Below are 21,458 nucleotides of genomic sequence, written 5' to 3' on the forward strand. Positions count from 1 at the left end.
AAAGTTAGTATTTTCGTTGTCCTATATTGGACCCCCCTAATTTTTGCTCGAAAATGAGCAGTTCTTTGCTTTATTTTAGTAAAGTTCCTTAAACTTGCATTATTTCGACTTACTGAAGTTAAAAAATCAATCAAAAAATGATTGGAGAGTTAATTCAATCATAAAATAGAAATGCTGTTTTGTTGTGAAAATGCTAGTGGCACTTATTTTGGCGAAAAGGACACTTCAATGTCAGTCAACATTGTTTAAATGATGCTGAATTTACCAAATAAAAGATTCGCAGACAAAACACGCTTGAAATTTTGATTTTATTGACTTTTTAATCTATAGGAAAGCGATCCACTAATGGATAAAGTACCATATGAAAAGGTCAAATTTGCAGTCGGTCAATACAGTTTTTGAAAGATCGCAAGAAAAAGATTTTCTTTAATTTCTTGATCATTAGCCGATCTGTAAACTGTTCCAAATATGTAAGATAACGGTAGAACTTTGCAATCTGTCCTGTTTTTTTAATAGGTACTCGTGACTGCATCAGAATTCGAGGGATTTCGAAGTGTTGAGAAAGATCAGTGCTTTGTATATGATTTGATAAGTGTTATTTCAAGTAAGGTAGTTTACATTGTAAATTTGCATATCTGGAAACGATCGGCTCCCATCAAACGCTCTAACGATGTAGACTCTAAGATTATCCACGCTATTTGAGTATTTATTTTGCTGCTGCATTCACGAGATTCGCGGCGTCGTCACTTTACTTGCTCTTTTTCACGACGTGAATGTAGAAGGCAGGGTTGTCCACCTTGTCCAGCGACTTGAAGTCACCGTACAGCTCGTGGGATTCGCTGTTCTTGAAAATGCCTTTCAGAATGTCCTCGAAGATGGCCAGCTGGTGGGGGTAGTAGGACAGGCGGAACTCGCACGTTCCATCTCCCTGGCCGGTGCTGATGACGTAATCCATCGTGACCAGGGCCGGTTTGCGGGCCACGTACAGGACCGAGGTCTTGATGTCAGCCGTGTGGCTGCTCTGTGGGTCATAAAACGGGGGTAATTTATTGGTTAGGTTAGGTTAGGATTAGATGACGCAGTTGTTGCCGCCGTCGTGTTGCACGTACGTTGTAGTAGATGCTCTTGGCCGGTGTCGCGCCACTGTCCATGATGCTGTCGTAGTTGCGGTGATCAATCAGCAGCAGGCCGCCGGGTTTAACGCACTTTTCAAAGTTCTGAATCGCTTGGATCTGCTCGCGCTGATCGCCGTAATTGTCCAGCAGGTGAGCGAAGGAGTTCCCCAGGCAAATGACCGCGTCGAAGCCATCGCCGATCAGGTGCTGGATGTCGTCGTACAGCGTCAACCAGTTGGCCTCCTCAATAACTGCGGGGTTGAATGATAGGGTAAGACACGTGTTAGCTCTCTACGAGGTTGCAGTTCACTAATGTTTTTCCCCCCGCTATGAACGAAGGTGGATTACGGGTTGCGTGCAGTTTAAAATAGTTATTTGTTTATCATCGTCGGAACCGATGCGTTGTCTACGGGCCTGGATCGGATTGATCATCACGTCGTATAGTCAAACGTCTAACAGGAAAAGCATGTGCGCAATTTTAGTCGCACCATCGCGAGACAGTTGGGCTAGACGAGATTGATGGGACATGTTATTTTGACTCGCGTGTGCCTGGTCGTCGACACGTGGCATGTCACAGTACGGGCTCAATTAACCGGTAATCATTGATTAGAGTGCACCCTCCCCCCCCCCGACTTGCTACACCTACCCCAATTGTCGAACGTGGCCTCCTTCCGGCGGTTCCAGCGCTCCTTCAGCGCGTACTTGAGCATCTTGTCGGAGGCGTCGATCGACACCACCTGGAAGCCCTCCTCGAGCAGCATGATCGAGTCGACCCCGGTTCCGCAGGCCACGTCCAGGACGCGCTTGCAGCCGTTGTCGCGCAGCTTCTCCACCAGGAAGTTGCGGTAGTTCTCGGTGCGCGATTTTTTGTCCCCGATGAAGATCTCCCACACCTTGGCGGCCTTGCCGTCCGCGTACTGATCCCGGACGCCCTCGGCCGAGATGCCATCGGAGCGGGACTGGAAAACGGTGTCAGCTTGGGGCATTATTAGGCGGCTATCTGCGAAGACGGATGGATGGAAAAGGTCTACGTGTTAGAGACGCGATTACTGGCTGGCTGGCTGCCCTGGGTCTGCAGCTGGCGTCACACGCTATAGCCAACGGAAAGTAAACCAGTTGGCAAAGTCTTTGCAATATCGACCATAAAAGTTTTCTGTGTTTTCTACAATTTTATAACACCATAAGAATCATATGACTTAAGGGAGGTGGGTTTCGACTAGCGGCGTGCTGGATTTCTAATCGAGAGTTCGTGAGTTCGATTCTCGTATCGAGAAGATGAAGTTTACTTACAGAACAAACATTGGCAAAATAATTTAAAAATAGACGATTTTCTATAGAATTCTGTCAGTCAACAGATAAGTACATACTGATTTGCCTAAGCGGTTGCGTGGTGTTGCTGGCGCATGGTCAAGTTTAAGGCTAGGCACCAAGATTATCGACAACGGTGAACCTTGCGGTTGAACTTTGCGGCAGCGATTATGCTGGCATGTTGAAGCCGTGGCGTTTTGCAAAACACCCAGGGAGGTAAAGTGGGCTGATTAGCTGACATGGTCTGCCGGCAACAGATTTGTGTGAAGTTCAGCTCGAGGCAGCTGTCGGGTGATTGACGGCGTGTGCCAGTTGAAAAGTTTTTACTTTAATTTAGACTGATTTATACGTTATGTGATGAAATAAAGTTTAACTGAACAAACACCCACAAAGTTTCAACCACTCATTAGAAGCCACACGCGCTTCCTTATGATCCAATTAGGCACGCGACCCAACTCGATAGCATCCCCGCAGGGTAGAGATGATTGTGCGGTGCGCATTCTCCGACCTGCAGTCGATCGTTAAGATCTGGGGGGGAAATTACAGCCTTTCCCAGAGTGGTCATCAACTTTGTTTTTCACCGCGACTTTCGCGCGTTCCGTTGATAATCAGCGACACAATTACTATACTTGTTTAATGCTGGCAGTGCGGTGGCACGAGCTGAAAATTTCTCATTGTCATTGATCATCTTCGGGGGGCAATTGATGAGTATTATACGGGGTTTGAGTTGTTTTTGTTTGACGTCAATTGAGGCATTTGCAAGCAATCTTGCATTTGAGGTATAATTATGGACGTAGATTTGGAGCATACTGCCAATTATTAAATATTCTTGTTTAGAAATGTTGAGTTTGACCCATTAACATATTTAGAGTGACTGAGTTTTAGTTTGAATTTTTAAATTTACAGCTCTCAATTATGTTAAACTACAATCAGTGTAATTTTACTGTTTAATTTAATTTTGGTGTTTAAACTATAAATTGTTAGTAAATAAGTTGAAAATTGCGTAAAAATATAGTCTACAGATCATCCATAATTTGTGTATTCAAGTTCTGGATTTTTTATGAAAAGGTCCAATAAACCAAATTTTCAGTTTTTGCTTTTTGGGTGTTTTCGAAAGCGCCTTGAGTCAGGGGGATTAAAAAACAACCAAAAAGCAAAAACTTAAAATTTGATTTATTGGACCTTTTCAAAAAAAAACTCCAGAGTTGTCCTTCAAATACGATGCCAAACGAAAACACGAAGTAAAGTTTAACTGACATATTTTGAAAGTTCTACATCTTCTGCGTTATGTTGTTTTTATTTGTTATCAATTTTTATGTGGGATTTAGGCCGTTGCATATAATTTTCAAAGTTTATGTCACCCCCCCCCCCCCCCTTCAAAATCGGCCCAAAAAATCCCAAAAAAAACTTCAAGATTTATATCAGAAAAAAGTTAAATCAACTGAAACAATTTAAAATGCATTTTCCTGCGTTTTGGATGACTTAAAAAAGATTTTCGAATTGATGATTACATTGATATTTTGAAAACCTATGATTGCAAAACATCTGGACTGGTATAAAGAACATTTTAAATCCCTTTTTTTGATGAAAAAAAAGGAATCGACGTAACACCTTATAATGTGGCCCTCTCAAACCTTGCGGTTTCGTCAACGGTTCCACAGGTGTGTATCGTTCTTTTTGTGACAAGACTCCGCCTCCCGGGTCTACTAAGTGTGAAGGTATGGCACGGGGAGAGGGCACCGAATACCTATATTTACACTTAGAATTTTTTGCATCCGCCTCGGGATTCGAACCAGCGACCTCTGGATTGTGAGTCCAGTGTCGGTCCGATTGATCCACACAGACAGACGACTTTTTTTGATCCAGGTGTTGAAACCATGGCTTATTTTTTCAATTTTCATTTTTTGGCCACACCCCCTCGACTTTGGTCAGAGTCGAGGGACATAAACCTTAAAAAATATTTGCAACGGCCCAAAAAGTCTTAATTTTATGCTTGGTTTGACAATGAAATGAATTCCCCGAAGAGGATGACACGAGCTTCACAGTACAAAAAAATCATGGTAATCATGGTTTTATGTCAGATTTTTTTTGTAATTTTACTTCTGAAAATGTAATTTTATCACTTCTCTGGCGTTATGTCATTTTCTCAGTCTGAATTGAGGTAAAATAATATCATAAAAGAGCCATATTTTATTGTGCTTAAAAATAAAAATGATAACATAAAAATTACTTTTGAATGCTTAGTTAGCTATATCTGTTACCCTCAATTTAAAAAAAAATAAAAATATGAAAATGTATGGTCACTTATACAAAGGTACATTACTTTAAAAAATTATGAACCCTTTACTGCCCAATTTTTTTTTTGAGTATTTTATTTTTCCCGTGTTCATGAGGTATGTTTGTTTTTGGTAGTATTTGGCCTATTCTACCACCTCCTATCATTACATTTTGCCTATCTTATTTTTTTTCTTGTTTTTACAGTCACTTTTTTATTTTTGCCTTTCTTAAAAAAGAAAGGTTTAAGGTTTGCTTTTCGAAAAACACTTTTCTCAGAAATCTTAAAAAAATCGTGCGCGGCGAGGAGCCGTCCCAGAAAAAATCCTATTACTAAATTGATGGTTTAAATGCGCTCTTTCGATTGAATTTGGGCCCGAAACCCGGTACTCAAAGTCTGATTTTTGAGAGCTCTTTTTCTGAAAAACTGAAGCGATGTCTGTATCCGCTCTTAAAAATTTGTGTCTTCCATCATTGGAAAACCGCTCGTAAAACCTACAATTTTTATACTAGATTTGTAGCCATGGGGTCGGAGACGATTCTTTTTATTTTACGATTCACTATTTTCGACCAATAAATGTGGTCAAAGCCATTTTTAGAGGTAGTTTTTGGACTATTTTACAGATAACACTATCAAATTAAAAGAATTCAGTTTCAAACAAAAAGCCAATCGAAAACATGCGCCATAAACTGCTTGGGCCCAAAATTTGAAACTTTTCCAAAATGTGTTTCCAGATATATAGCCATATTAGTGTTTTTCGTCTTATTTTTACTCTATTTTTTCCTATTAAATTTTTGGTTTTATACAGAATCATATACTGAACATCAAATTCGAAGTCCCGGCACGTTCTCGCTCGAAAGATCGACAAGTCGTCAATTCGAAGCATAAACGCCAGCACATTAACGCTTGCGCGTTTTACGCTGCGCGTGAAAGTGTTCTTTTTGGCTTCTCATAATAGATCGACAAAGTGCAATAGCGATACATATTTTTTTAAGTTAATCATAGACTAACATTAAAGACTGTGCACCCCTTTATATTTGTCTAATAATGTCAATCCAAAGTTTCTCTTAGTTAAATTTTAATACCTTGCGACCCATAATGTACCCCTGAAATTTAAAAAAAATTGTATTCGAGGTTTAACCTAAAAATATTCGAAGCTTTTGGTCAAATTCTCACTGGGTGGTATCATTTTGTTTCTGAAAAATTAATTGCACCAATATATTTGTCGGAGTTCCATCATTTTGTAAGAAAGGCTCTCTGGTGATATTAAATCGGGTTTTGCTTGTTTTTCACATTTTCTGCTATAAAATGGCACCATTATAATTCAAATTGTTGGATACTAAAAAGAAAACAAACTCTTGGACACTAAAAAAAATACTGCATACTTCTTTCATAGAGCAATTCCAGCTCAAATCAGGAATTTTTCTGGTACTTTTGTACCCGACCCTCTCCGATTTCAATGAAACTTTTTAGACATGTTATCCTAGGCCTATATAAGCCATTTTTGTGTATATGGAGCCAATTGCACTCGATAATGACATTTGAGAAGGGTGTAAGGGTTTTAAATATTTTTGTATTTTGTAAATTTAATATTGCTGTATCTCGAAACCGTTGCATCGTATCAAAAAGTGGTCAAGGACAAACTTGTAGGAAATTTGACGGGCTTTCCGACAAAAATACACTGAAAGAAAAATACACGCCATTTCTATGAGATTTTTTGATTTTTAAGTTTAAAAGTGAAATTTTAAGGTGATGTCACGATTTTTTTTCGCTCAAAATTTTTGTGGAAATAGCCTTAGATGTATCAAAAAGACTCACGAAAAATGCAGGATGGTATATCTCTCCTAAAAAAATACAAAAATCATTTACTAAACCTGTTTTTTTTTAAAAAGTGGTCTAAACGTCAAAATTTTCAAAAACCCACAGTGGGAATCGATTCCCCAGACAATTTTACATAAAAGTCTCCATATTGACCATTGTCCTATGTCCAATCCTTGGGAAGATACAGCGATTTTAAAAATAAAAATGTTGAAAAAATGGGTTTTTGGTGGTTTTTGGCAATTTCTATATGACAGACTTGTTTTTTCAGTCTCGAAAATATTTTTACCGGAAAGCTCGTCCAATTTCCCATAAGTTTGCCTTGGACAGCATTTGAATTGGATGTATGGGCTTACAGATATAAGCATAATTACATTGCTCTTAACTAAAAATAGTATATTTTTTTCAGTGTGGTAGAAACCTGGATAGTAAATGAGCTTACGTAAATATTAGAAAGAGTCAAATTGAAAAGCTGTCAAAGGCAAACTTATGGGAAATCGGACGAGCTTTCCGGTAAAAATATTTTCGAGACTGAAAAAACAAGTCTGTCATATAGAAATTGCCAAAAACCACCAAAAAACCCATTTTTTCAACATTTTTATTTTTAAAATCGCTGTATCTTCCCAAGGATTGGACATAGGACAATGGTCAATATGGAGACTTTTATGTAAAATTGTCTGGGGAATCGATTCCCACTATGGGTTTTTGAAAATTTTGACGTTTAGACCACTTTAAAAAAAAACAGGTTTAGTAAATGATTTTTGTATTTTTTAGGAGAGATATACCATCCTGCATTTTTCGTGAGTCTTTTTGATACATCTAAGGCTATTTCCACAAAAATTTTGAACGAAAAAAAATCGTGACATCACCTTAAAATTTCACTTTTAAACTTAAAAATCAAAAAATCTCATAGAAATGGCGTGTATTTTTCTTTCAGTGTATTTTTTTCGGAAAGCCCGTCAAATTTCCTACAAGTTTGTCTTTGACCACTTTTTGATACGATGCAACGGTTTCGAGATACAGCAATATTTAATTTACAAAATACAAAAATATTTAAAACCCTTACACCCTTCTCAAATGTTGTTATCGAGTGCAACTGGCTCCATATACACAAAAATGACTTATATAGGCCTAGGATAACATATCTAAAAAGTTTCATTGAAATCGGAGAGGGTCGGGTACAAAAGTACCAGAAAAATTCCTGATTTGAGCTGGAATTGCTCCATAGTAAAAAACACAGCCAAAGTTGACCCCTAAAAAAATGAGATTTTTTAAAACATTGCCAAATTAAAATAAAACAAGTTAAACTTCCAATCCAAAAAAAAAAATAAAATAAAATTTTAAGAGTTCTTCATTCCAATGCTTCTTAAAGATCAAAAATTGGGTGATAAATGGATTGTTGGCGATTTTTTAATCGAAGCCCGTCTAAAGGCGGGGTTGGGCTGTAGAGGGTTATTTTTTTCAGAATATATTTTGATTGCTCGATTTATTTGTTTTATTTAAAAAGGAAGAATAAAAGAACGAAATTAAAAAAAATCACAATTTATTGTCAAAACGTGTACAATTAAAACCTATCCCCCCTTATTACCTTGGAGATGAATAGAGAGAATGCGCCACGTGATTTTCGAATGATCCCACTTTAATTACATCTAAAAACTAGGAGGCTGTTCAAGCACATGCATGACTTTTTTTTCTTGCTGATAGATGAGCTGTTTTATAATCAGTGGTATGCGTTTTATTTTGTCTATTTTTCTATATTATTTTGCTGGAAAATTGCTTGTGTTTTCAAGTTGCGTTCGCTTAGAAGAGGTTTTTCTTCTTTAAGGGTGACGAAGAACTGCGACGAGAGTGTCATTCTGCGATGTCGAAAATAAATACCTAAATACCTTGGCTGATTTTGGAATCCTGTAGCTCTTCCTTGTCCATCGAAAAATCATTGAAAATTCTAGCAAAGTTGATCCAACAAACAGAAAATATTTTAACTAAATCAGTAGGTTTGAAATCAGAATCAAACAATTAAGACAGCTTCTGGATGGTACAACAGCATCGACTCTATAAACAACTTACATTCATAATTATAAAAAATGGCGATCTCGCCTTCAATGTTCTTAAGGTTACTTAACTTCAACTTCAGGTCCTCAAAAGCAAAAAAATCATTCTTGAAAAAAAAAAGAAAATTTGGATCGATAACAATACTCTCCACCTTTGGCGAACAGTAAATTGGTTTCACTTTGACAGTTCAAAATTGAGGTCGTTTTGCAAACCACTATTTAGCACCCAGCTTATTACTAATAAATTTGATAATATCAATACAAGCAATGAACCGGATATTAAGTCAAAATATTTCTAAGACTCAAAAAATTCAAACACGACAAATCGCAAATGTTTGTATGCTTTACAAGCTTTCTAATGCAAGAAACAGAACTTTAGGCAATAATCTATGTTTGTTTATTAAACAACGTTTAACCAAATTTTAAATCCAACATTAACTTAACAAACAGCACAAAACACTGAGATCCTCATCTATTGCAGAAATGCTGTATTTTTGTAACCTTTATCTTAGAGTTTTTCAGTACACAAAAATCATGTAAACAATTGAGAAAATATGTTTTTTCAATTAATAGAATCAATTGAAATTTTCAAACTTGTTTATTAATTCAAACATTAAATAATGCTTTAAGAACTAAAAATGAGTCCTTTTTATTTATTTACCCGTTTAAAGGACTGATAATATCGCAGTTAATTTGTTATCATAAATAAAGCTTATTGTTTAAATAAATGTTGATTGAGGATGATTTAAGTTTTTAAGAATTAAGAACGTTTGTTGAATTTCTCCAATAAAAAATGTTCCAAATTGCAGAAAACTTCGAACACTTGGCTGTCTATCTCCTGTATTATTTTGACTCATTTTATGTCAATCACTTGTAGTCCACACACTTTTGTTGTAATCCAATCAACGTTATAGTTACCGTTCTGTTGGTTCAACCACAAAATATGATTCTTAAAGTTCTACAAAAATACTTCTTTCCAGCGGTACGTTCAGCGCGCAACTAACTAATCCGGCAGGCTCTCAAGAATATTAGCACAACTGATGATTTTAATATTTCGCGCATTTTGTTGTTTCCAAAAGTATTTACAAAGGGGTTCTTATCAACGTGACCTTAACTCGATGCTAGTTTGAGACTTTTATTTTTGTAGCACTTGTTGCTTTAGTTAGATTTTGAATGTTGTTGTTGTTTTGTAAATTTAAACCATGGTTTGATGTCCCTTCTATAAAACAAAATAAATTAGCACCAACTCATTGTAAGGACACGCCACTTGTTGCCATATTTGAGGTAGTAAACAAGGCGTGCGATAAGGACGTTGTTCCTCTTACTTGGGTGCGATTAGCAAGTCATCACCGGTCAGCAGCCACGCGACCAGTAAGTCCCAACCCAAGTCCGACGGCAGGTTGATAACACATAAAGCTGTATCAGTTGTGTAACTTAACGAAATTTACGAGAATTGTTGTATTGTTGCATAACTAAAAATGTTTCAATTTTAATTGAAATATCAATTGATGTAAGGAAAAAATGCTTTCTCAGATGAATGAAATAAAATTTGTTTGATTTATTAGTTGTTTTTCTTTTTATTGCATACTTTCTTAAAATACAGAGCTTTGTAGAATGTTGAAATTAAGGTATTAAATCGATTGCACATTCGTTTTATTTGCTGAGGGTTTTATTGCACCATGTTGATTTTGTCTTCTCTCTTTCAGTTACAATAAATAGCTAGAATAGGAGCTTCGTTACAAACTAATCTGTACCTAGCTGTTGCTTAAGGGTTGGAGTTATGTGAGTCGTTAGTTTTGCGTTTGAGTATTATCGATTTGTTTATTTCCATAGCATAAAATAATGGCAGGTTATCTGTTTAAAATATTTTTCTCCATGGATTCGTTATTTGTCTCTTGTGATTTTTGCTCCAGGTAATTTACATTATTTTTGTTATTATTTTTTGAATGGATTATTTCCAAAAGGGGACAATCTGCGTTAAAAATTGTCTGTAATTATTCAACTTTATACGTCATACATTTGTTTACTTCAACTATCTTACCTTAAACGTTTGAACCATGAATTCTTTCATGGATATCCATAACTATTTTGTTTATAATTTTGAAATCGTTGAAAACTCTCCACCGGGGTTTCTCATAATTTTATACAAGTGTATCGAAATTTAAATCTTCTATAGGCAAAATGATCTTCATTTTCTCCTCAGTTAAACATGCTGAACTTGGTGGTTTGTTTTGCATTCTACCTCTATCGAAATGTTTTGTGTTCACATACGTTTTTAAAAGGTTGTAAAATATAACTATAAAGCATTCGGGGTTTTGCGTTTGGCTGCATTTCTTCAAAAAATTAGGTTTTTCACTTTTTCTCGAGTATAAAAGGGGAAATCCACTTATTTTCACCACCTGTTATCATAACAATTTATCTCTTGTTTTTTTATTTGACAAAAACATTCCTTATGATTGAAAAGATATTTTGCATCATTGGTTTGTCCATAAAAGTCACCGTACAAATATGGCAGATATCCATACAAAAAACGGCGTGTAAATTTTTTGAAATCTGTATCTTGGGAAGACATTTTGATCTATTTGGGGTATGTGGCAAAGTCTTGGGGTTGGGACAATTCACAAACTTAAAAAACTAATTTTCTTTTAACTCCGGTACAAATAAGTTTTTGCCAAATCGGCTCAAAATATCAGAAAATTTCAATGGAAATTTAAATTCAGCTGAATCAGCTGAAATCAATCTCAAATGCATTTGCCTAAATTTTTACTAATTTTTAGCTTGTTTGGTTTTTTTTCAAAAATCTTATATTTTTTAAAATATTTTAGAGTACCGCAAAAGTATTTTTTCGGTAATTTTGTTTTCGTCAAATCTTACATTTTTGAAAACTAAAGACTGCAAAACAGCTGTAAAATATATTTGAAAACACTGATTGTATTCAGAATTCTTGAAGATTGGTCTTTGCGTTCCCGAGATACCGAGATAGAAAGAGTCAAATTGCAGATATTCAGTGCTGATGTGATGATACAGTCGACTCTCTGGTTGTCAATATCCAAGGGACCGTCGAGGAAGAGAATCATCAGTTTACAGAACGATGCAAAATGAAGACTCGATTGGAAATATTTTTTTCTTGATACCCAGCTATGGGAGAGAATCATAGCAACGTCCATCAAACAAAAACAAACTAATCGTCGCCATCGTGCTAACTTGTCGTACGTGCATTTTGGGCCAAATTGAGTTAAGAACGCCATTTTGTGCAGCTCACAATACCTCACCTTTTAACCTTCACAGATTCCCAAAATTCGATTTCAATCCTGAGATATTCAACAAAAACCGAAAAAAACTCCGTGCATTTTTGTCACTTTACATATGAAAGTAGTTTCAATCTTGTCGTGCTATCTTGTCACTCCATGAAAATTGATGTAAGTGCGACAAAAGGCCAAAGGTATTTCAGGCCAGGAAAGTCAGGATGCGTTTGTCGCACGTACAAGCTAGACTACCGTAAACATTTGTAATTATAACTCGGGACTCCAGCAACCAACTTCAACCAAACTTTGGGACAATGCACAGATTGGTGAGCCAAACAAAACGTGTTTGTTATTGTTTACATTGCGTGCTCTCGTTTTTGAATATTCAAGGTCAAACATTAAAACGCGTTTTTCTCGGAACGTCAAAATGGCGGGTGCGACAAGATAGCACGACGACGTCGTAATGTCAAACACCCTTCAAAGCTTCGTTTCGCAAAGAAAAATGTCTATGCAAGCCATGAGATAGTGACAATATTGACAACCGGAAGAGATTTTTAAAGCACACAGAATCCAAGGGACCGTCGAGGAAGAGATCCTTCAAGCAAGAGAAAATATCGAGGAATAAAGCCAATCGAAGTATGCAGTTTGAAGGGACTGAAGAATTCATCGATGGATGGAGCAATATTGATATCGAGAAGATCGACAACCAGAGAGTCGACTGTAATTGGTTGATGATGAAAATGAGTGTTTTCCCCTTTTTTATGTGATATAATTTTTTTATCTTTTCTAAAAGAGCCATTACACTACCGCAAATAAACAAACAAACTCGAACTTCTGCGTGTTTGACAGTTTGCCCAACTCGCAAACTGGTTTGCGGCAAACTCGCAAACAAGACAAAATGTATGCAGGCTAACGTTTGTACACAACAAATTCAGGCAAACAAACAAAGCAGTCAAACTGGCAAACTGTCACAAAGTTCCAGTTTGTTTGTTTGTTTGCCGTAGTGTAATAGCTCCTTCACTTTATTCAATTGTTTGCGTATTGTATTGCAAGGACTTTTGATAGATTCGTAGATGTTAACGCTAGCTTTTCCCAAAATTGGACGATTTTGCAGCCCCATTGCGCGTCGTTTTTTCCTTAAAGCTACGGATAGTTTTTACATGTACAAAGAGTTACGACTACCACCCAATTTGTATCAACATCGAAAAATAAATGCTTCTGTTTGTAGTGATTCGAAAAACATAAGAACGGAAATGTAACTTAACCTAGGGCAAGCGAATTCTTCTCTGGGAGTAAACCATGCCCTGTGGGTCGCTTACGCACCCTTGGTTGGGTTTACTCCGAGGAAAAACGTGATCGGCGTGAATACAAGCGTTGCTTAAAACATTAACTCTAGAAGCTACACTGTTACGAGTACCCTGGTTTAGGGAAGATATCCGAGGGAATCCTCGAGACCCATGGAGGAGCCACCGGAGGTGGCCCGTGGGGCCAACGCCTGGTAGTAGCTTTCCGGTTTGGACGACCGCCTGGAGGACTTTTTCTCGCCCAGTTGCTTCCGGGTGGCCACGTCCGCCTGGGACGACTGGATGTAGTGGTACTCGTTGATCGTTGGCTCCGCCAGCGCTTTCTTGTTGAGCAGCTTGTGGACGGGCTTCTTCAGGTGTTTCTCGTCACCAGCGTGTCTTCGGTGGTGGTTGCTGCTACCGTTGTGCGTGTGGTGATGGTTGTGTCCGTGGTGGTCGCTCTTGGCTGCGTGCTTCTTCGCGGCTGCGTCCTGCTTCGCTTGCTGCTGCTGCTCGTTCTTCATGTCCGTGATGTCGGTCGTCTGGCTTAGCTTGACATCGGCAAAGACGGCCGCTACTTCGACGGTTTTCTTCACGCTCAGTGCTTCCGATGCATTCACTGGACGGCCTCCACCTCCAACGGTGAACAGTTCGTAGTCCAGACCGAGTTTGTCGGCATTCTTCTTCGAAGTCGCGCTTTTTGTAGCGCACTTTTGCACCTGACCAGGCCGGGGAGCGCAGTAGCATTTCTCGTGGCTCGCGCAGCTGTCCGTATCGCACCAGGTCGTCGATCCTTCCTCCTCAGCTTGCGTTTCTCCCATCGAGCAGTAGCACTTGTCGTCACTCTTGCAGCTCGGCAACGAGTTCCTGTTGCTGGCTTCGTTCAGCTTCGCGTTGATGTCGTCTCCTCCCAGGCTACAGTAGCACCGATCAGCAGACGTGCACGTGCACGCGTCCGAATCGTAGCTGCACTCCGAGCATGATACATATCTGCAAAAAGAAACAATTAGTCAGAAACCGCGACAACCTACCCCCACAAGAACCTTACCCGCTCGAGCTGTTCCGGTTGTGGTGGGCCGTCAGTGTATGCTCATGTCGAGCCTCTGAAACCTCTGAACCGCTAGTTCCAATTCTTGATCGATCCTTCTTATCGGACGTCTTAAGATCCAGTGATAGCTGGTCCGCGGACGATCCGAGCTGCTTGCCGGGCTTGCGTCCCGCCGTGGATTCGCCGTCGTCGATGAAGCTGGAGTTGTGCTCGCCGTGGCTGGCGCTGCCGCTGGCCCCGCTGTCCGATCGCTCGAGGGACTTTTGCTTCCGAAACCTACCGAAGCGAAACACCTTCTTGAGGCCCTTGGCGCCGATCAGCAGCTTGCGGCGTTGGTTCTGCGGAAGGATGATTCATTTATTTTTGTTTTTGTTTTTACTCTCTCCATAGTTTTTTGTTAAACCATTACAAAAATACAAAAGTCAGTTTTTGTCTTACACATGCGACGATTGAGGCCATTATTTTTAGCCATGTCAATGTACATTATTTTTAAAATTTATTTTGGTTTGAGTTTGTTAAAATTAAAATGTTGTTTTCGAAAAGATCGAAAAATTTACGAACGTTTCATATTTTAACATTGAAAGTTGGACCATTAGTTGCTGAGATATCGACATTTGAAAATAGTGGGTTTTTTGGTTGAGACTAAGGGTCGTATCAACAAAGTTCATAAAATCAAAATATAGAGATTTTTTTCTGCTTTCTAAAATATTTCTTTCAAAAGGAAGCAAACATGGACACAATTTAAAAAAAAATGAATATCTGCGACAATTTTCAAAAAAAGTCACCGTAAACCGGGGTGACTTTGATAGGATTTCAATTTGTTTTTAGAATATTTTCCAACAGGTAAGGTTTTTCTCAAGAATATTTTTTTTAAAACGTGTACTGGGGTAGACTACACAAAGTCCATGCACTATTTCGGAAAAAAAATTTTCAATAATGTTTAGAAAAATAGTTACGTTAAAAATTCTTAGTTTCATAGTTTTTCTTGCTAAAATCATATTTAAGATATTCAAACTTTATTTGTACGCTAAATGAACCATCACTAAAGTAGCTGATATAATTTTTAAGAAAAAAAATCAATGTTTATATTTAGATAACTAAGTGTATAAGCTTTTTAGCAAAATACATATAAATTTTAGGTAAAATTGTTAAAAAGTCGGAATTTTGCCTGAAATTTGTTAAAACTAGTTTTGTTTGTAAAATTATCTATTTATATTGCATTTTATACTGAATTTGAAGCATGAATCACAAGTTTTCACATTTTACGTGAAATTTGTTCAACTGAAATTGCCTATAAATTTGGATTTTTTTTTAATTGTGTTTCAAAAACGCATATTATTTATTATTTACAAACTTTATTATCCTTCTCCTAGTGGAAAAAAGTCCAAAGAATCCGAAAATATTTTCCAATTGAAAATCATGTTCATTGAGAAAATCAAGACACTTTGAGAAGTTTAAAATGATGACTTTCATCAACATTTTCTTGACTAACTTTTTAAACTTGTCAACATTTTAAGAAATGTTCTTCTTGAGGTACTTTGAACACATTTCTACAACGGTCAGTATGTTTCTAAACCATTCCTTACGTATTTTCATTGTACTCTTCATTTTGCGGAAAAATCGCAAACCTATCAAAGTCACCCCGGCTATCAAAGTCACCCCATTTTACGGTACCTAAAAATGGCTAAAAATGATAAAGATTTTTGTCCGTTCTGAACTTTCTGTAAAGTTGGCATTTGTTGTCCCCTAAAACATATCAGAAAATAAAAAAAAAGGTTTTTTTTTTTTGCGAATCAAGTTTTAGTGACAAAAATTGAAATTAAAAATCACCAATTTTGTTTACCGTGTATAATTTTTTTCCATATAAACAACTTTGTCGAAAACACCAAATAGATCAAAAAATACCTTTAAAAGATACAATTTTTTTTGAACGTATGGAAAATTATATGGACAAATTAATAATGAAAAATGGCTTCGTTGGGCATACCGAAGGCACCAAAAAAGTTTCAGTCGGATTAAAAAATACAACAAAAAAAATCGAATGACCGAAACCTCAGAGAATTGCTCATAACAGAAGTTAAGTATTTCGTAGAACTCAATGAAATCAATGCTATTGCCAAAACCGACACTCTCGAGTAGGTGGAAACAACTGGAAAAGCTAAAGTTTTGTTTTTTGCTACTTTTTGGTATACAATTTCGAGGTTCGATGAAAGTAACCCTTAATATGTTTGAAAAGTAGAAAATTTCTTGTAATTTTTGTCTAGAATTTTGAAAATCGGGCAATTAGTTTCTGGGATCAAACCTCACAAAGAATTCGAATCGATGAAAATGAGTTTTTCAATGTGTTTCGATACGATATCCCGGAAACTATTGGTCCGATTTGCAATGATAAAAAATGAAACTTTCGCTAAATTTTGTAATCACTCAAACGCTCGGGTAGTCATTTGACGCCTATTTTTTTTTCTTAAAAATCTCATAACTTTTGGTTGCTTCGGGTTGCAAATGATCCCGATTTATCTATATTTCTAACTGTGAGATGGGGGACAAATTAACCACTTTTACCGGAGATATTCCGGATTCCGTTGGGGTACCTCGGCCTTCCTATATGGGGTTTTGGTCATTATAACAAAAACTTTTTCACAGAACAATGCCGGAAATGATGCAAAACTTCAAGGAATCATCCTAAAAAATCATCCTGCATAGATAAATGACATGCTCAAGAGTCTTGAGCAACCTGTTCCGGTGCCAGAAGGTCTTGAGTCAAGATCTTCGTGCACCGGAACAGGTTCAACCGGAAACGGTTCACTGAGTTAACCATGTCAGTTATTTTTGCAGGATGATGTATTAGAATGATGGCTTGAAGTTTTGCATCATTCCGGTATTATTCTGTGAAATTATTTTGTTATATTGACAAAAACCCATTTAGGAGGTTCGAGGTACCCCCAACTGGAATATCTCCGGTAAGACCATATTTGTCCCCCATCTGACAGTTAGAACAGTAAGACAAAGCTGGATCTTTTGCAACCAGAAGCATCCAAATTGGTCAATTCTACCAAAAGTTATGAGATTTTTAAGAAAAAATAGGGTCAAATGACTACTCAGCGTTTGAGTGCTAAAGCCAAATTATAGATATTTATTTTGGGAATTTGACTTTAAGTAATAAAAAATAAAATAAAAAAATCAGAAATTTCGCTTTCCATATACCTATTTTTTAAGAATCATAATCATAAGCTAGAATTTTCCCGAAGACATCAAAGCGATCAGAAAATCCCTTCGCAAGATACAGAATGTCATACATTTACAAACCCATTTTTCATTATCAACCGCTCAACATTGTTTTGAGACTTGAAAATTTGAAAATCATAAAAAAAATTGCAAAATCGCTGAGAACCACTCTTTGGACATTTAGAATATGTTCGAACAAATTGTTGATTTCCTTGGGGTTATATCAATCATTTTAAAAATCAAATTTCAAACCAACAAAACATTAGAATAATAAATGTGGTTATGACTGCTGATTATATTTATAAATTTGGAACAAAATAAGAATAACGCGATCAATGCTTGAATGATTTTTCATGTGCCATAATTTGAGCTGAATTTGTCTTAATCTTGAGCAAATCAGTTTAATAACAATTTTCAGCCAATGTTTGAGGATGTTATCATTTTTTAACTGCGTTTTATTATTCCCACCTGCCCGGGGTATTGTGCAAAAAAAATGGCTGAACAACCGTCCCGGATTGCCTCATGTGTCCTGACTCAGTTAGGAGTTTCTGTATTAATTACGCTAGAAGAATTTGTCACTTATATCAACATTGAAATAATTTGCTTGCACAAAATGTGACATCACTGACTCTGGAAAGTTCCGTATGCACATTACAAAATGATTGATCAATCAGTTACCAACAAGTTGACAGCTATCATCAGCTTTAAGCTAATGGTGGAACTGTAATAAATTATGCAGGAAGCTTTACCTTTACGAACATCTTGTAATTTACCGCCTGATTGATCACATTTAATTTATTACACTTCAGGAAAATCAGGCTATTTTACTTTGTTAAATTGAGAAAGTTTTCTGTAAAGAACATATAACATTCAATTTCCTGAGTTTTATCTTATCAATAAGACTGACAAAAGAAATTTGAGTAAGCTTTTTGAAGCTCTATTGTGCTACTTGTGTTTCACAAGTACCGTAAAACAGGGTGACTTTGAAAGGTTTGAGATTTTTCCGCAAAATGAAGAGTACAAAATAAATATGTATGGAATGGTATGGAATCATACTGACCGTGGAAGAGAAGTGTTCAAAGTACATTAAGAATTTAAGATAGAATTTTGAATAGTTTAAAAAGTTTGATGGCTATAATTAAGTAAACGTTTATTAATAGCATTATTTTAAACTTCTCAAAGTGTCATGATTTTCTCAAAGAACATGATTTTGAGTCGGAAAACGGAATACATATTCGGATTCTTTGGACAATTTTCCACAAGGAGAAGGTAAAATTTGCTTTTTTTTAATAACAAATGTTATGTGTTTTTGACAAACTATTCAAAAAAATCTTCAAATTTATAGGCATTTTCATTAAAACAAATTTCATATAAAATGTGAAAACTTTTGATTTGTGCTTCGAATTCGAATTTTAACAAGAAAAACTATGACGATCAAAGTTGCTCCGGTATTCAAATTGAAAGTTTTCAAAGTATAGTCATCCCACATATTCGGAACACCCACAAATTCGGAACACTTTTGCGATAATTTATCAAATGCTTCTTTTCAGGCGAATTTACTTTTTTAGGACCTTTATTTGGACATTCTTTTGCTATTTCACTAATAAAAGAGGTACATTTAGAACAAAAAACTTCATTTTCAAACTATTTTATCCTGAGCAGCAAATGACTGCCTCAAAATGGCCTGTTCCATAATTGTGGGATGTTATTGTGCCTCCCACAATTGTGGAACACCTGAATTTAACTGATATTTTTACAAAAAATGTTATCAGACCACTCATAAATCATAATTAAGGTTGAATTTTATTGGTTTCAGTGTTGGATGTAATCATTTTGTAAAAATATGTACTCCGGGAGAACCAAAGTTTGTTTACATCGATAAGCAAAAAGTGTTCTGAATTTGTGGATTTCATGGGTCAATGTTTTTCTTGGAAAACTTGATATAAAACGTAAAAAATACAGTTTGTCAATACATCAATCGAAAGATCACAAGAAAAGCTTTTACATGCAGGTAAAAGTAAATTATTATGCAATTATCGATTTGCTATGATTTTTTGAACATTGGCTATTTTTACAAAACACTTTTGAAAAAAAAAACTATTTATCAAAAAATGTGCATGGACTTTGTTTGCCCCCCCCCCCCCCCAGTACATGATTTAAAATTAATGATCTTGAGAAAAACCTTACCAGTTGGAAAATATTCCTAAAATAAATTTAAATCCTATCAATGTCAAAGGGGCCGAATTTACTGGGGACGCAGTTAGGGCACAGACTAGACAGTCAAAGAGGCATAGGGATAACATATTTACTAGCAGATAGAACGGTATTGCGATTTTTCATTTCTCAATTTTTCTTCTCGCTTGAGGGTTTGTATTTTTTTCTATCACACTTTTATTATCCCTGTTTTGATTATGTCTTTTAAAAGCTTATCTTTTTCCTTCTGGTGATGAAATCGCATTCAAGTTGGCACTAGTCTGGCTAAATCATTAATATTAGTGTAACATTTTATTTACAGCGCGTTAAACCCGGTCGACCATATGTTAGTGTTAATGAGAAAATCACAACTTTGTTACGCATCACATCGTTAGTTTTGGTTAACGGGCGCTATACCTGCGCGTTGCTGTTCTTCCGCTTGAGCTTCTTCTTCTTCTGGCGCCGCATGATGCTCTTGGAGCGCTGGTACAGCTCGTCCTTGGTTAGCGTGACGGCCAGCTTGAGCAGAAACTCCTTGTAGATCGGCTTCAGATCGTTGAACGACATACCGTCCGAGTTGATTATGGCATTGAGGATGTCATCGAGCGAGTGCAGGTTCTCCTGCAGCCGGAACTCATTGAACAGTTCGCTGAACCCGAGCGGCGATCCGCCCCCGCCGCCCACCTTGCCCGTGTGACGGCGCGTAGCGCGATTTGTACCGTGTGAGGCCGGCCGTGTTCAGGAAGCTCCCAGAGCGCGGGATGGCCACTCGCGTCAGGATGTCCCCGGCGGAGTTCTCCGAGAGGGCCGGATAGTTGCCTTCGGCGCCGGCACCGCCAGCGTCACTTTTGGACCGCAGTGTGTCGTCCTCGTTCGAGTGACTCCGATCGGAGTAGATTTCGTCCAGCGAGGGCCGGTTGGACACTGTACGTGGGGGATTTTGGAGTTGGGTTAGATTTGGGGATTGAGGTTAGGGGTTTGGTGTTGACTTACCCGCACGCGGTGGATTCACCGGAATCGGCGGCGGTCGTTTGCCCTTGGGCGAGCGCTTCTTGCGCTCCTCGGTGGAGGTTTCCTCGTTGGCTCCGGTCATGGTGTCACTTTCGCCGCTCAACGAACTGGTCGCAGTTCGTTTGGTCTTGCGCGGCGGTCTCGGCGGCGGTGGCAACATACTGCGCTGGCTGGCGCTAGACCTCCGCGAGGACAGCTTGGTCTCGGATCCCGGGTGGTGCTGCAGATGGATGTTGGTGGTCGCCACACTGCTTGCGATGCTCATGCAGCTGACGCCGTTACGGTTTTTGGGCCTCCGAGAGCGTGGGTTCTGGAAGCGTTAGAAGAAGCGTTAGCACGGGGCGTTCCTTCGAAAGAGAGAAATTAACCCTAACCTCTTCACTGCCCATGTGGGCCATCAGGCTCTGGTACAGGGTCGCGGCAATCACGATGGCATCCTCCGGCGTTTGACACACGAACCCGTGGCACTCGAGCAGTCGGGGAGTGTTGCTGGAGCGCATGACGATGGCGAACAGCGGCGAGTGCAGTCCCGAAGACAGTCTACGCTTGTCCGCGGCGCTGCTTGAGTACGGAAGACAAAAGGGAAGGGGGGCGTTCGATAAGCCACGACGAGTACCTTTTGGGGGGGGGGGGGATCCCAAAGAAAAACCTACCTTAGTGGTCGAAAAAGCGCCCGCTTGTCGATGTTCTCCGGGTCGGTGATGAGCGGCAGGAACGCGGCCCCGCCCTCCGACGAGGACACCACGAACTTGACCGCCGACCAGACGGCGATGTTCGGGAAGGGCGTCACGAGTGGTTCTCGTCCGTTGGCGGCCTTGACGCGCAGCCCGATCGTGCTGATGTCCAACGTGCCGGCGTTTTGGTGCTGCGGGAAATTGAGAAAGAT

At 38.2% G+C, this 21,458-nt stretch overlaps 2 protein-coding genes across 2 annotated transcripts in view; both read right to left on the reverse strand.

Annotated features, from left to right (window-relative positions):
- Positions 1-573: 573 nt before the first annotated feature.
- LOC6049618 (glycine N-methyltransferase) lies at positions 574-9,591 on the reverse strand. The gene is made up of 4 exons (XM_038265472.1): positions 9,486-9,591; positions 1,762-2,115; positions 1,110-1,366; positions 574-1,021 (listed from the first exon to the last, which is right to left on the reverse strand). Exons 2-4 carry the CDS (start codon positions 2,099-2,101, stop codon positions 749-751), a joined length of 870 nt encoding a protein of 289 aa, XP_038121400.1. The 5' UTR covers positions 2,102-2,115; positions 9,486-9,591; the 3' UTR covers positions 574-748.
- A 3,111-nt stretch (positions 9,592-12,702) lies between these two features.
- Positions 12,703-21,458, reverse strand: part of LOC6049617 — a 147,762-nt gene continuing 139,006 nt past the window's right edge. The window contains 7 exon segments of the mRNA XM_038259661.1: positions 12,703-14,085; positions 14,144-14,481; positions 19,979-20,273; positions 20,275-20,485; positions 20,555-20,882; positions 20,947-21,133; positions 21,226-21,437. Of these exon segments, the coding sequence (XP_038115589.1) occupies positions 13,236-14,085; positions 14,144-14,481; positions 19,979-20,273; positions 20,275-20,485; positions 20,555-20,882; positions 20,947-21,133; positions 21,226-21,437 (2,421 nt within the window). The 3' untranslated portion in view covers positions 12,703-13,235.

This window comes from Culex quinquefasciatus, chromosome 3 (assembly GCF_015732765.1).
Source record: "Culex quinquefasciatus strain JHB chromosome 3, VPISU_Cqui_1.0_pri_paternal, whole genome shotgun sequence".
Lineage (NCBI taxonomy): Eukaryota > Metazoa > Arthropoda > Insecta > Diptera > Culicidae > Culex > Culex quinquefasciatus.

What these genes read in the sequence shown, in the direction of transcription:
- LOC6049618 (XM_038265472.1), bottom strand. Translation starts at nt 2,101, where the DNA reads ATGCCCCAAGCTGACACCGTTTTCCAGTCCCGCTCCGATGGCATCTCG. An exon ending in GGCCACGTTCGACAATTGGG is followed by an intron (nt 1,367 to 1,761) that starts GTAGGTGTAGCA and finishes TCAACCCCGCAG; the next exon opens with TTATTGAGGAGGCCAACTGG. An exon ending in CCAAGAGCATCTACTACAAC is followed by an intron (nt 1,022 to 1,109) that starts GTACGTGCAACA and finishes TATGACCCACAG; the next exon opens with AGCAGCCACACGGCTGACAT.